The sequence below is a fragment of the Engraulis encrasicolus genome, chromosome 24, assembly GCF_034702125.1.
Source record: "Engraulis encrasicolus isolate BLACKSEA-1 chromosome 24, IST_EnEncr_1.0, whole genome shotgun sequence".
Classification (NCBI taxonomy): Eukaryota; Metazoa; Chordata; class Actinopteri; order Clupeiformes; family Engraulidae; genus Engraulis; species Engraulis encrasicolus.
Genome location: NC_085880.1, coordinates 18366028 through 18379064, shown reverse-complemented (window position 1 = coordinate 18379064; position 13037 = coordinate 18366028). Strand labels below are relative to the sequence as shown.

The following is a 13037-nucleotide window of genomic DNA, read 5'->3' as shown; positions in this document are numbered from 1 at the left end:
AATGGCAACTAAGAACCCCCCTCCTCTCATCAGCAGTCTCCTTCTCAACACCCCCCTCAACACACTTGCTTGGTTTGTGATCTCATTAGCATATTTAATCATCAAAAAAACTTCCAATACAAAAAAAACAAACACTTTGTCACAGTTTGAATTAGCTACTGAAATGTTACTCAAACAGCTCAAATTTTAGACCATTCACCTAGTATCTGTTATCTCCCTGTGGAAAATGAGTAGGGACGGGAGGAAAGCTCCAACTTTGACCTTGAAAAAAAAGTATGTTCCACTAAATATAAATCGGTATATTTTTAATAGGTCATGATTTACTAGGGATTACACTTGGAATGATTATGCCTACTGTTGTAATTTGTCCCGTGTCAAAGGCTAGACGGACTGGCCTAGGCTTCTCTCTCCCCCTCTCTCTCTCTTGCGCATTACGGCCTGCAGTGATGCACGATGTTGGTTACCTCGCGCAGGCTACATGCGCTTCTTCACCTGGTTTATTACCTGGTAGCTACTTTAGCCTTTCCCCACAGCCCACTCAGTCATTAAAACTCTACTGCCGGTTGGATTCACTCGCGCAAAAATCAGATGTCAATTGCATTGCCTATAATTCGTATCGCCTACCGGTAGCTAAACAATACCAGAGACCTCTCTGACAATACAGCAAACAGAAAATGAAATATTCTACTGTTGACGTGCATGGACATGTCAAACAATTAACCGAAGCAGCATAAGAGGAACACGCGGCGTGTAACCAAGCTTCCATTAACGGAGCTCTTTTGAGAAGAAATACTTTTTCACGAAGGCAGGGAAGCTGCTGAGTCAAATTATCAGGAAAAACAACTAAACCAACTGTCGCTGTTACATCCACTCACTTCTCATCGAAACGCTAGCGTCCTGTTTATTGTTGTCATACAAGAAAAGGCCTGCAGAATCATGATCTTAAATAGAAATTGTGCATAACTTTACGCCGAAATGAATATTAGAGCAGTTAAGCCATTTGATCATGAGAGGTGTGGGGTACCTGTTCGATAACCATGCAGACTTGCAAAACCATGCAAACTCACTCACACCTCTCTGGGAAACGTTATCTGTGACAGATCGTCTGGCATTTCATATTGATTGAGAAAGTAAATTCTCGCCAGATCCAGACTCCGACTAGCGCGAGACCTCCGTTTTTCCAGGAGCTGTTTTCCAAAGTATGAAGGCGGGACTTAGATTGAGCTCGTTCTTGTTATTGGCTCTGCCGACACATACAAATACTGGTGATTGGTCAAACGTCATTGTCGGTTGTTGTAGCATCTCCCTGTCATTACAGAGTGACATTTTCTGCGGTAGGCCTAACACTTTTCTCCTCGCTCGAGCCCCCCCCCCCCCCCCCCCCCCCCCCCCCCCCCCCCCCCCCCCCCCCCCCCCCCCCAACATTTTCTCCTCGGATCTGCACGATTCACAGAAATGACCCATTTTTATTTCAAAACGGCGAATTTCGCCGAAAGGTGGCAAGTTTGCATGCCTGTACATGGGGTTAAAAAAGAGCACTGCTCCGGCCGAGCTATATGGGGTTAAAACAGACCGCTGCTCCGGCCGGGCTACAGGGGGTTAAAACAGAGCGCTGCTACAGCTGAGCTATATGGGATTAAAACAGAGCGCTGCTACGGCCGAGCAATATGGGGTTAAAACAGAGCACTGCTCCAGCTGAGCAATATGGGGTTAAAACAGAGCACTGCTCCAGCTGAGCAATATGGGGTTAAAACAGAGCACTGCTCCAGCTGAGCTATATGGAGTTAAAACAGAGCACTGCTCCAGCCGGGCTACAGGGGGTTAAAACAGAGCACTGCTCTGGCTAATCAAGGCCAGTAGAGAAGGGGAGAGAGCAGGTGAGCGTATGTGGGAGGAGTCAGCAACGGGTAGGGGCGGGGCTCCGCTACGTACAGGTGTGCAGGTGTTTAGGGAGTTACTGACAGTTTAAAATGATGTGGCAGATCAAAAGCATGTATAAACCCACATACACACATAAACAAACACTCTCTTATTCACATGGGTAATGTTTGAAATTACGTGGTTAACACAGGTAAACAAACACATACAACACACGCACCAATGAAGTGCAAAAAAGGGATGCAGAGGTTAACACAAACCCGCACTACTGCAAACAGACTTACTCAGACGAAGATATTTCATTCACTTCAAAGGAAATAAGTTATTAGGAGTCATTCAAGGTTGGTTAGTTACTGCCTGAGTGAGCAATGTCTAGAGTGCCTAAGAGGATACATCGGGAAAGTTAAATGATTGATTGCTGTTAGTGTGACTGTGTGTTCATTAAAACAAACATTAAAACACATCAAATCCATCAATAAACAAAATTGACAACCAAACATCCAACAACAAAACCCAAGTGACAATGAAGGTGACAGCCACGCTGTGACGCTGGCTGGAGGTCAGACTCCCGAGGCAATACATCCAGAGTGTCCATCGATCATGCGGAATTACCATGCGCTGCTTCAAGACATTTACATCCTCATTTGCATTTATTCACACAGGGCTGAGGAGGCGGAGAAGAATATAACAGCGGCCCACTGCAGCTACATTCATTAACCTCCCTGAGGTTACTGAGGCAGGCAGCAGCTTCATTCACCATGTAGCCACCTTCCAGTCGGTCTGGACAGACAGCAGTATGAGGGCTTCCGCACACCGGCTCCGACAAAGTGCTGAGCACTGCTTCGATTCCATTGTTTTCAATAGAGCCCAGCACACTGGCGCCAATGTCTGCGGACATTCGCGGATGTCGGATAGCGATTAGAGACAAGTTCTATTTTGTCGGCGCCGCCCATTGACTATCAATGCTATGTTCGTGTGAAATTGGGTTTGGGGGTCAGAATTGTGTCGGAAGCGAAAGTGCTCCGCAGTGCTGTCGGAGCCGGTGTGCAGAAGCCCTGAGACATGGCCTGACAGCAAGGCTGTTTGAGGACAACTAGAGCTTCAGGACAGTCATGCAGGTAGACCTGGACAGCACTTAAAAACTAAAAACTAAGTGCTGGTGTGCATGTGTCATGTGTAGTATAGTGTAGTGTAGTGTAGTGTAGCGTGTGTGTGTGCACATAGTGTAGTGTAATGTAGTGTGGTGCATTACTCAGCTCCAGGTGGTGAAGGCAGGTCCTTGGTGATGGTGTGTGTGTGTGTGTGTGTGTGTGTGTGTGTGTGTGTGTGTGTGTGTGTGTGTGTGTGTGTGTGTGTGTGTGTGTGTGTGTGTGTGTGTGTGTGTGTGTGTGTGTGTGTGTGTACTGTGGCCGCATGTATTACCCAGCTCCATGCGGTGTGATGAGGGTAGGTGCTTGGTGATGGTGTGAGTGTGTCTGTGTCTGTGTCTGTGTATGCGTATGCATGTGTGTGTAGTACGTGTAGTGTAGCTGCATGTATTATCCAGTTCCATGCAATGTGATGAAGACAGGCGTGTGTGTGCGTGTGCGTGCGCACGTGTGTGTGTGTGTGTGTGTGTGTGTGTGTGTGTGTGTGCGCGCGTCATGTATTACCCAGTTCCATGCGGTGCGAGGAGGGCAGGTCCTTGGTGATGGTGGTGAAGTAAGCGAAGAGGCCCTGGTAGGCCAGCAGCAGGCTGGAGCAGAGGCTCTGGTGGAGGCCAAACGCATGCTGCAGACACTGGTCAGACACCAGGAACGTCTTGCCCTACAGGACCACAGGAAGACAATGATGAGGGGACTGGCTGGGGTGTGGGTCTGTGTGTGTGTGTGTGTGTCTGCGTGCGTGCATGTGTGCGTGTTTACTGATGAGGGGGTGACTGGGGACTGGGTATGTGTGTGCATCTGCGTGTGCATGCGCGCGTGTGTGTCTGTCTGCCTGCCTGCCTGTCTGGGTGTGCCTGTCTGATTCAGAATTTTAGAAAATGATTTCAGGGCCCACTTGAACTACCTGCGCACCCCCCAACCCCCAGTGGGCCCCAGCCCACACTTTGAGAATCACTGCTCGACAGCACTCCTCTCCCATATTCGCACTCTCCCCCGCCTTCATACAGATCCAGACACCGCACATCATCATAAATGCAAACATACTGAATGGCTAAAGCAGCAAGCAACGGGGAGGTTTTTTTTTCTCTCTCTCAGATGTTTTAAAAACAAAATCAGCGATGGCCAAGACTGCAGCATTTTAATCTCTTTCACAACAACTGAAAACTTGTGGGCTTTGGGCATCGCTCTCCCCAGAGAGAAGTATTGAGAGAATTCAGAATGCTGTAGCAGGCAGGGAGCAACATTTTAGAAGCAAACCACAAGAACTTAATAAATAAATAAACTTTTAAAGTGTATTTCCAGTTGAAGCTGCGGCTGCTAAGATGAGCTGAGCGGAGGTTGGAAGTGGGCGTGTTTAAAGGAGGCTGGTAGGATTATTAGGCATCACTGCCGAACTCAAGACTGAGCCTCTCCAAGTCCAGCAGCCTTCAGGGCACAGAGAATCCTTGATGTGTGATGAAATGTGATGTTGTGTGGTCCACATCTTACAATAGCTAGCTACAGAGTGGGCTGATGTACTGTACTAGGCTACTGTACTCTACATGGCTTTGGCTTGTGTTATGAAAGCTGGCTGGGAAAGCTCTCTCTCTCTCTTGCTCTCTACACAAGAGCTATAGAGTGGGCTGACGTACTCTACTAGGCTACTGGTTTTGGTTTGTGTTATGAGAGCTCTCTCTCTCTCTTTCTCTCTTTCTCTCTCTCTCTCTCGCGCGCTCTCTCTCGCGCTCTCTCTCGCGCTCTCTCTCGCGCTCTCTCTCGCGCTCTCTCTCGCTCTCTCTCTCTCGCTCTCTCTCGCGCTCTCTCTCGCTCTCTCTCTCGCTCTCTCTCTCGCTCTCTCTCTCGCTCTCTCTCTCGCGCGCTCTCTCTCTCTCTCTCTCTCTCTCTCTCTCTCTCTCTCTCTCTCTCTCTCTCTCTCTCTCTCTCTCTCTCTCTCGGAACTATAATGTACTCTACTAGGCTCCTGTACTCTACATGGTTTTGGCTTGTGTTATGAAGGCTCGCTGGGAGATCCAGGGATGCACTAGAGGTGTCTGTCTGTGGCTGCTGCTATGTGGGTGGAAGATGTGGGCCGACACACTCTACCAAGAGGAGGGCTTGCTCCACTGGCACGCACAAACACAGCTGTAAGTAAGTACACACGCACACGCACACACGCACGCACACACGCAGCAATATTACATCATCTTTTTGTACATCAAGGCGTTTGGACGAGTGATATTTCCAGCAAAAGCTTACAAAACCTTCCAAAAGAATCTCACTTGTTTTTGCTTGGCAGAACAAAGCCTCAGACTAAATCGTCAGTGATGATGTCTTGATCTGCATTGCAACAAAATCATTTTTCATTCCTTTTTGTTGCTGTTTGATACTTACGGTGTAGTCATACTTACCGGTAACTTACTTTACTGTGTAGTCAGTGGTGTGTGCTGTGGTGTGTGTGTGTGTGTGTGTGTGTGTGTGTGTGTGTGTGTGTGTGTGTGTGTGTGTGTGTGTGTGTGTGTGTGTGTGTGTTCGAGTTATGCCACTGGTCTCAGGCTTCGGTCGGGCTCGGACACAAACATTTTAATTAGTCTCGGGCCGGGTCGGATTCGAGAACTTTTCTGTCGGTTGAGGGCCGGGCTCGAACAGAAAAAAATCGTCCCGAGCCACACTCTAGTGTGTGTGTGTTTGTGGTGTATGTAGTGTGTGTGTGTGTGTGTGTGTGTGTGTGTGTGTGTGTGTGTGTGTGTGTGTGTGTGTGTGTGTGTGTGTGTGTGTGTGTGTGTGTGTGTGTTGTGGTGGTGGTGGTGTGTGCTTGTGGTGTATGTAGTGGGTGTGTGTGTATGTAGTGGGTGTGTGTGTATGTAGTGGGTGTGTATGTGTGTTGTGGTGTGTGTGTGTGTGTGTGCTTGTGGTGTATGTAGTGGGTGTGTGTGTGTTGTGGTAGTGGTGCGTATCCTTACATCGGGGGAGAGCTGCTTGACGTAGCTACTGCCGAACACCACGCTCTCCAGAGGGGGGATGAGGGAGTCCTTGCTCTGCGCCGGCGCGTTACGGTTCAACCACGTACTCTTCACATGGCGAGGGAAGCTACACACACACACAGACATGCGCCCACACACACACACACACACACGCACGGACGGACGGACGCGCACGCGCACACACGGACACGCACCGACACACACAGACGGACACATACAGACGAAGACAGACACACAAAATGCAAAGACAGGTCGATCAACAGAGTTACCCAAGAGACAAAGGCTCACCGCTGGAAACACCTTAATTACAGACAAATGGTGAAAACTACAATGGTGCAATAATAATGTCATGAGCCGCCATGAGGACTAGCTGCTACAAGCCTGGGGTGCATTTCTTGAAACCATGGTTGCTAACTTTGTTAGCTACTTTGCTGTTTGCAATGCAATTTCCCATTGGCAACTACCCAAGTTGCTAACTGCTAACAACTACGCTTTCAAGAAATGCACCCCTGCATTGCCCTAAATAGGCAAAGTGCAGGCATTACGCCTACACTGAAACTGATGAAAATGCTGAAAACTACAAATGTTGCAATGATAATGTTTTGAGTTGCTTCAGGCGCCTACATTTAAACTGAGAAAAATGCCTTCAAAAGCTTGATATTAGGTCAGACATTGTAGCTACAGCAAATTGGCAAAACGGGACACATTTGGACCATGAGACTATGTCGAAAGATTAATGAGGTGTTATGGGCACCATTTTCCATTTTTCTCAATTTTGACAAAATATGTAGTTAGTTCACTTTGCCTTTGTGCGGCAGTACAGGGCTTTAAGGTCAGGGAGCACGGCTCAAGTCTTAAAAGGGGCTCACCCTTGCTAATGTTGTCATACAGATTAAAGCTAATCCCGTTAAGACACGGTGTGGTGCGGCGACCGAGCGGCCTGTGCGTTCCTGTCGGCTGTAATAGGTTACAGGCTTCTACTAATGCGGCGGACTTCCTGTGCGAGAAGACTGATCAGCGTTTAACACGGGCTCTCATCCAATCATGCGCACGTCAAACCCCCGCTGGGCTGCAACACTGACCTGATGGGGGCTGGGGCGTGTGTGTGTGTGTGTGTGTGTGTGTGTGTGTGTGTGTGTGTGTGTGTGTGTGTGTGTGTGTGTGTGTGTGTGTGTGTGTGTGTGTGTGTGTGTGTGTGTGTGTGTGTGTGTGTGTGTGTGTGTGTGTGTGTATTACCTGATGAGGGGCTGGTGTGTGTGGGTGTGTGCGTGAGTGCGTGGATGCGTGTACGTGTGTGTGTGTGTGTGTAGTGTGCGTACTACCTGATGAGGGGCTGGTGTGCGTGCGTGTGTGTGTGTGTGTGTGTGTGTGCGTGCGTGTGTGTGTGTGTGTGTGTGTGTGTGTGTGTGTGTGTGTGTGTGTGTGTGCGTGCGTGCGTGTGTGCGCGTGTGTTACCTGATGAGGGGCTGGTGCAGGGCCACCAGTGATGCGTGCACCACCAGGGAGATGACGGACAGGTGGAAGTAGTCGAACATCACGTTGACGTGCTGGTGGACGCCATGCTGCACACTGAAGTGAAGACGCAGCACACGACTACTGATACTCTGCAGAGGAGTGGAGTCCTCAGGCCTGAAGGAGGAGAGGAGAGGAGGAGAGGGGGTGAGGAGGAGAGGAGGAGGAGAGGAGGAGGAGAGGAAAGGAGAGGGCAGGGGAGGAGAGTGCAGAGGAGAGGAGAGGAGAGGAGAGGAGAGGAGGAGGAGAGGGGAGGAGAGGAGGATGAGAGGAGAGGAGAGGAGAGGAGAGGAGAGGAGAGGAGAGGAGAGGAGGAGAGGAGGAGGATATGAGATGAAGAGAAGTGAAGAGAGGAGATGAGAGGAGATGAGGGGAGGAGGAGGAGCAGAGAGAAGAGGAGAGAGGGGAGAGGAGAGGGGAGGAGATGAGGAGGAGCAGAGGAGGAGAGGAGGAATGGATGAGAAGGAGGAGAGGAGGAGATGAGGAGGAGAGGATGAGAGGAGATGAGGGGAGAGGAGAGGGGAGGAGGAGCAGAGGAGGAGAGGAGGTAAGGATGAGAAGGAGAGGAGAGGAGGTGAGGAGCGTGCAGAGGAGAACAGAGGAGAGGGGCGGGGCGGAGAGAAGAGGAGAGAGAGGAGGAGGGGGAGGGGAGGAGAGGAGAGGAAAGTAGAGGAGAGTAGAGAAGAGAGTGTGGGGCAAGGGAGGAGATGGGAGGAAATAAAGGGGAAAAGAGGAGGAAAAGGGTGGCAGGGCAGATGAGAGGAACAGGACAGGAAGATGAGATGGGAGAGATAGGAGGAGAAGAAAGGGGAAGGGAGGATCACAGACAGGAGAATGGGGGGGAAGGTATAGTTGAAGATGGGAGAAGAGTGAGGAAGAGAAGGTGAGCGGAAGAGAAGAAAGAGAAAGGAGTGGGGTGAAAGAGAGGAGATTAAAGACGGCACACAGTTGACATAATCTAGCGTAGGAACAAGCTGATCACAGACCCAATCACCCTCTCTAATGGCATCAACCCATCAAGTATCCTGCAGGGGTGAAGGGTCGCACTGAGGCTTGCCAAGCAGTACGACAGATACACAACACAGGCCATGGTTCTAGAACATCAGCAGTACTGCAGATACACAACACAGGCCATGACACTAGAACACCAGCAGTAATGCAGATACACAACAAAGATCATGGCACTAGAACATGGGTGCGGAACCCAGTCTTATCCGGCTTAAACCCCGGTATGATTTTAATGTTATGCAGTTTCAAATGAAATACGACATGTTTTGTAAAGTAATCTTAGAAATTACATTTGCATACAATTAAGATATATTTTCAGGGGAACTAGTGAAGCTGGGTCTGTTGTAAAAGGTGGCCGCACTGTGCACACTGTGGTAAAACTATGTCCTCTTCACAATCTTTCCCAGTCAAATCAATCCTGACGTCAATGAGCTACTGAGTCGATGGTCAGGTCTTCCATGTGCATACCAGAAACTCCATCTTACTCTCTTTACAAAACAGTCAATGTCCTGTCAATATAGCCTTCATTGCCAAGCTGAGCAACAAACTGCTTCTGGGTCAGGAGTTAGGCTATGACAAGGCTACACTGCCCTACAAAATAAAACGGTAGTCATTGCATTGTTGTTGAAATGGATTTATTATGATTTCAATTCTACAAGTAGCCAAATAAAAAGTATAAACATCGCAACCTTGAGTGCATTGGAGTTCCTCTACCCTGCACAAGAGGAAAGATTTCTAAAAGGTTATAAGGAGAGAGGGATACTTACGAGTAGTCCCCGTCGGTGAAGAAGAGTTCCAGAACAAGCTGGAAGTCCATCTCATTCAGAGACTCCTCCACCTGGTGGACCAAGAGAAACAAGGACATCAGCAACTCTTACACACAACACACAAGGACAACAACACTTACACTATGACGCTTTGTCGAGGCATCAGCAGTGCAACACTCTGTGGGCCTGAAAAAACTGACACATAAAGGTCAAAAACGGCAGGACTCACTCTGCGCTCATCCAGGAGCATCATGACTTTGAAGATGAGCACGTCGTTGACCACTATCTCCTCGTTCTTGTAGAGGATCTGGAAGGTCTTGCTGCAGATGACGTCATCTAGAACGCTGGCGGGGAAAGCCAGGTCTGTTCCTGGTGGACGGGGGAGAGAGAGAGAGAGAGAGAGAGAGAGAGAGAGAGAGAGAGAGAGAGAGAGAGAGAGAGAGAGAGAGAGAGAAAGAAAGAAAGAAAGAAAGAAAGAAAGAAAGAGAGAGAGAGAGAGAGAGAGAGAGAGAGAGAGAGAGAGAGAGAGAGAGAGAGAGAGAAAGAGAGAGAGAGAGAGAGAGAGAGAGAGAGAGAGAGAGAGAGAGAGAGAGAGAGAGAACACCATCAGCTCTCAAAGAGGTAGACATGAGAGAAGGGAGGGAAAAGACCACGGTAGACAGGAGGGAGATGGGGAGGGGAGGTGGTACACATTCAAAAACTCAGCTCTCAAAACTGCTCAAACTTCCCCCGTTCCAGTCCACTGCAGCTGCCTGCTTCAATTAAGAAGTTTACACACGGCCAAGTAGGCTACTGTCTGCACAACAGCCGTACTTATTTTGAAATCAACAAAGCCGGCAACGATGAAGCCAGAAGGTTGCCTTACGTAACAGGAGAACAATGATTTGGGGAGATTCATCCCCGAGACACTTCCACTTCTTGCTGATATGCAGAAGATTTTCAACTTTCCACCGCAGTTGGTTTATTCTAAACAACGCAAAAAAAATTAAATGCACAGCATCTCACAAATGGAGGAAAGAGTGATTAAAAAACAACCAAAAACAGAGCTGTCAAAATGTTCTGCTCTTCCTACTTGGTAATCTTTTCTTGTATAACTTAAACCAAGAGCAAGAGGCCTGTTCATGAAGCTATGAGACGCTATGAGAGATAAGATGATGCACACAGCTAGAAAGGCCTGATGTGAATAGGCTGTGATGTGATTGTGTGATCCAACTGTAAAGCCAATAACTGCAGGGGGTATGATCATTATCACCACAAGTTTTACACGGAAGAATCAAGAGAGTTCTTTCATATCCTTTTCTCTCCACCAAATACCCTCAAAACAGCCTCCATGGCTCCTGATTGGACTCCCGCTTTTTACACTGCGGCTGCATTGCACTGCTGGCTGTGTGCTGCTGAGCCTATTCTGTCTTATAGCTTCAGACAAGAAAACTTTGCAGATTCTGCAGAGCCAAGAGTTCATACAGCAATGCATCCTCATCTCGGGAGCTTGAGGGCAACACAGTTTGATACATCTAGGCCGCTGTCTGCACCAACAGATTTTCATTCCCGCCGAACTGTATGTTTAAGTGTTAGAAACGGGTGCACTTCCATTTTTATTTAATTTTTTTAATATACATTTTTAGGTTTTTTTTGGGGGGGGAGGGGGACGGGTGGTTTCAAGCCTTTATTGTTTTTATTATCAGACAGGAGAGTCGAGGAGAGAGACAGACGGTGAATTGGGAGAGAGAGTTGGGGAAGGACCGGCAAAGGACCCGGGCAGGGACTCGAACCCGGGTTGGCCGCATGGCAGACGAGTGCCCAACCGTTAGCGCCACGCTAGGGCCTCCAGCCCCCTCTCTTCACAACAGGGCACACGCCTGTTCATGGCCAAGTCTGACATGCAAGGGCATCAGCGGAGATCACCCCATGATCCAGGTCAACAGCAAACTGCTACTGTGCCAAATTACATCATTTATTTTTTTCATCTTATTAAAGGATCCCCATTAGCTTGTGACATAGCAGTTCGCTAATCTTCCTGCCTGGGGGTCCTAATTCAAAACATATCACAAACATTTCAGATAAAAAAACATACAAATAGACATGCATTGCAAATATTTTCAAAGATTCAAATAAATTAAAATACATGGAATAAAACATCAAGTGCAAACTGTTATAAAAAGCAGTGCTGCCACATTGCTGAAGTCCTCCTTCGCATATCATTCTTTAATGTCAATCAATGCCAGTTGCCACAGGAGAATGTTCTCAATGAGAAATGTGCATCTGCTCAACAGCAATATCTCCCACGGTCACCTAACAACATTTGATTGGTGTTTGCATAAGACCTGCACCTAACTGTGGTAAATGCAAATGTAAGGGCACCAAACAAATAGAATTTACATTAAACTGTATAATAATGCGCGAAGCAAAAGGCCTGCACTTGACCTATGCAAATCGCAGTGTCGTGAAACAACAAAGTGGAAAGTGAGATGAGGCCTATATACTGTACTGCAGGGCTATTCAAATGGCGGCCCTGGGGCCAGATGCGGCCCTTGGACGGCCGGGTTCTGGCCCCCCACGAGGTCAGAACAACTTGAAAACAAATATTTGCGCTATCAGTGTCCGTGCATAATTTGCGATCACTAACACTTCAGGTTTCTCCTATTTCTCCTATGACAGGGAAATCTTATCTGAAATAGTCTCATAATAGACCATCACAAGACTCCTAAGAAATAGAAAAGCTAATATCTGTTCTGTCTGGAAAGTTATCCGCATGTTCGGCCCCTTTACTGGGAGGAATTTGAATAACTGCCCCTCAGTGACATTTAATTGAATACCCCTGCTGTACTGTATACTGTATGGCAAGGAAGACTAGACTAGGCTGCCCAAGGTGCAGTGCTGAGGCACGCTGGGGCAGAGTCTGCCTCCTCCCTCGATGGCTGTTCTTTTTTTCTTTTTTTTAAAGTATTTTTTGGGGCTTTTTGGACTTCTTTTTTACAGGATAATACGAGAGGAGACAGAAAACCATTGGGAGAGAGAGATGGGGCAGAGTCGGGAAATAACCCCGGCCGGACTCGAACTGGGGTCCCCGTAGGCATGCAAGCCCAATTGTGGGGCGCCACAGCGCCCCCTCAGATGGCTATTCTGCTACGCAGCTGTGCTCTGACGGGGAGGATACAGGCCAAAGACAGCACAACAAAAAGCCAATTCTCTCTGTGTGTGGTGATGAGAGAGCGCAAGACAGTGAGAGAGTTGAAAGCCTGGACTAGCCCCGCTAACACAATGAGACGTCAATAATGATACATTGAGCGCCGTCGCCACCAGAGAAACGGGTTTCACAACCTCCAGCAGCAGCAGCAGCAGCAGCAGCACTGTGGCCAGAGCAGGCTGGTGCCAGAGCACTGTACCTAACATCTTTGAGTAGAGCAAGATAAAATCAAGCCCAGACTTTTCCGGGAGACATGTAATGTCAGGTGAACGCCCCTTTAGGAGACTTTAGGTTGAGAATAAATGGAGTTCCCTTAACGCTGTAGATGGCAGTAGCGCACATGTTACACAAGCTGGCACCAAATGCCAACGAAAGAGAAGGAGGAGGAGGGGACAACGCCCCCTTCGGAGACCGAAGTTGAGCACACACCTTTACACTGCGTATGCGGGGTTAGATTTATCTTACTCTACTAGTAGGCGATGTTAGCTGAAGCAGACACCTGGCTGGACAGACACAGGAGGAAGAGTGTAGGCGGGAGGAAGTGCAGGGAAGTGAATCACTTCAGATTTCCAAGAATGAA

General features: G+C 48.3%; 1 protein-coding gene across 3 annotated transcripts in view; it reads right to left on the bottom strand.

The window, feature by feature from the left end:
* Window positions 1–13037, bottom strand: part of fam135a (family with sequence similarity 135 member A) — a 57268-nt gene that overhangs the window by 20712 nt on the left and 23519 nt on the right. For all 3 annotated transcript variants that reach the window (XM_063191470.1, XM_063191472.1, XM_063191471.1), the window contains 5 exons: window positions 9500–9639; window positions 9271–9341; window positions 7439–7612; window positions 5963–6089; window positions 3531–3684 (listed from right to left, as the gene is read on the bottom strand). In XM_063191470.1, the coding sequence (XP_063047540.1) occupies window positions 3531–3684; window positions 5963–6089; window positions 7439–7612; window positions 9271–9341; window positions 9500–9639 (666 nt within the window). The remainder of the gene's footprint in view (window positions 1–3530; window positions 3685–5962; window positions 6090–7438; window positions 7613–9270; window positions 9342–9499; window positions 9640–13037) is intronic.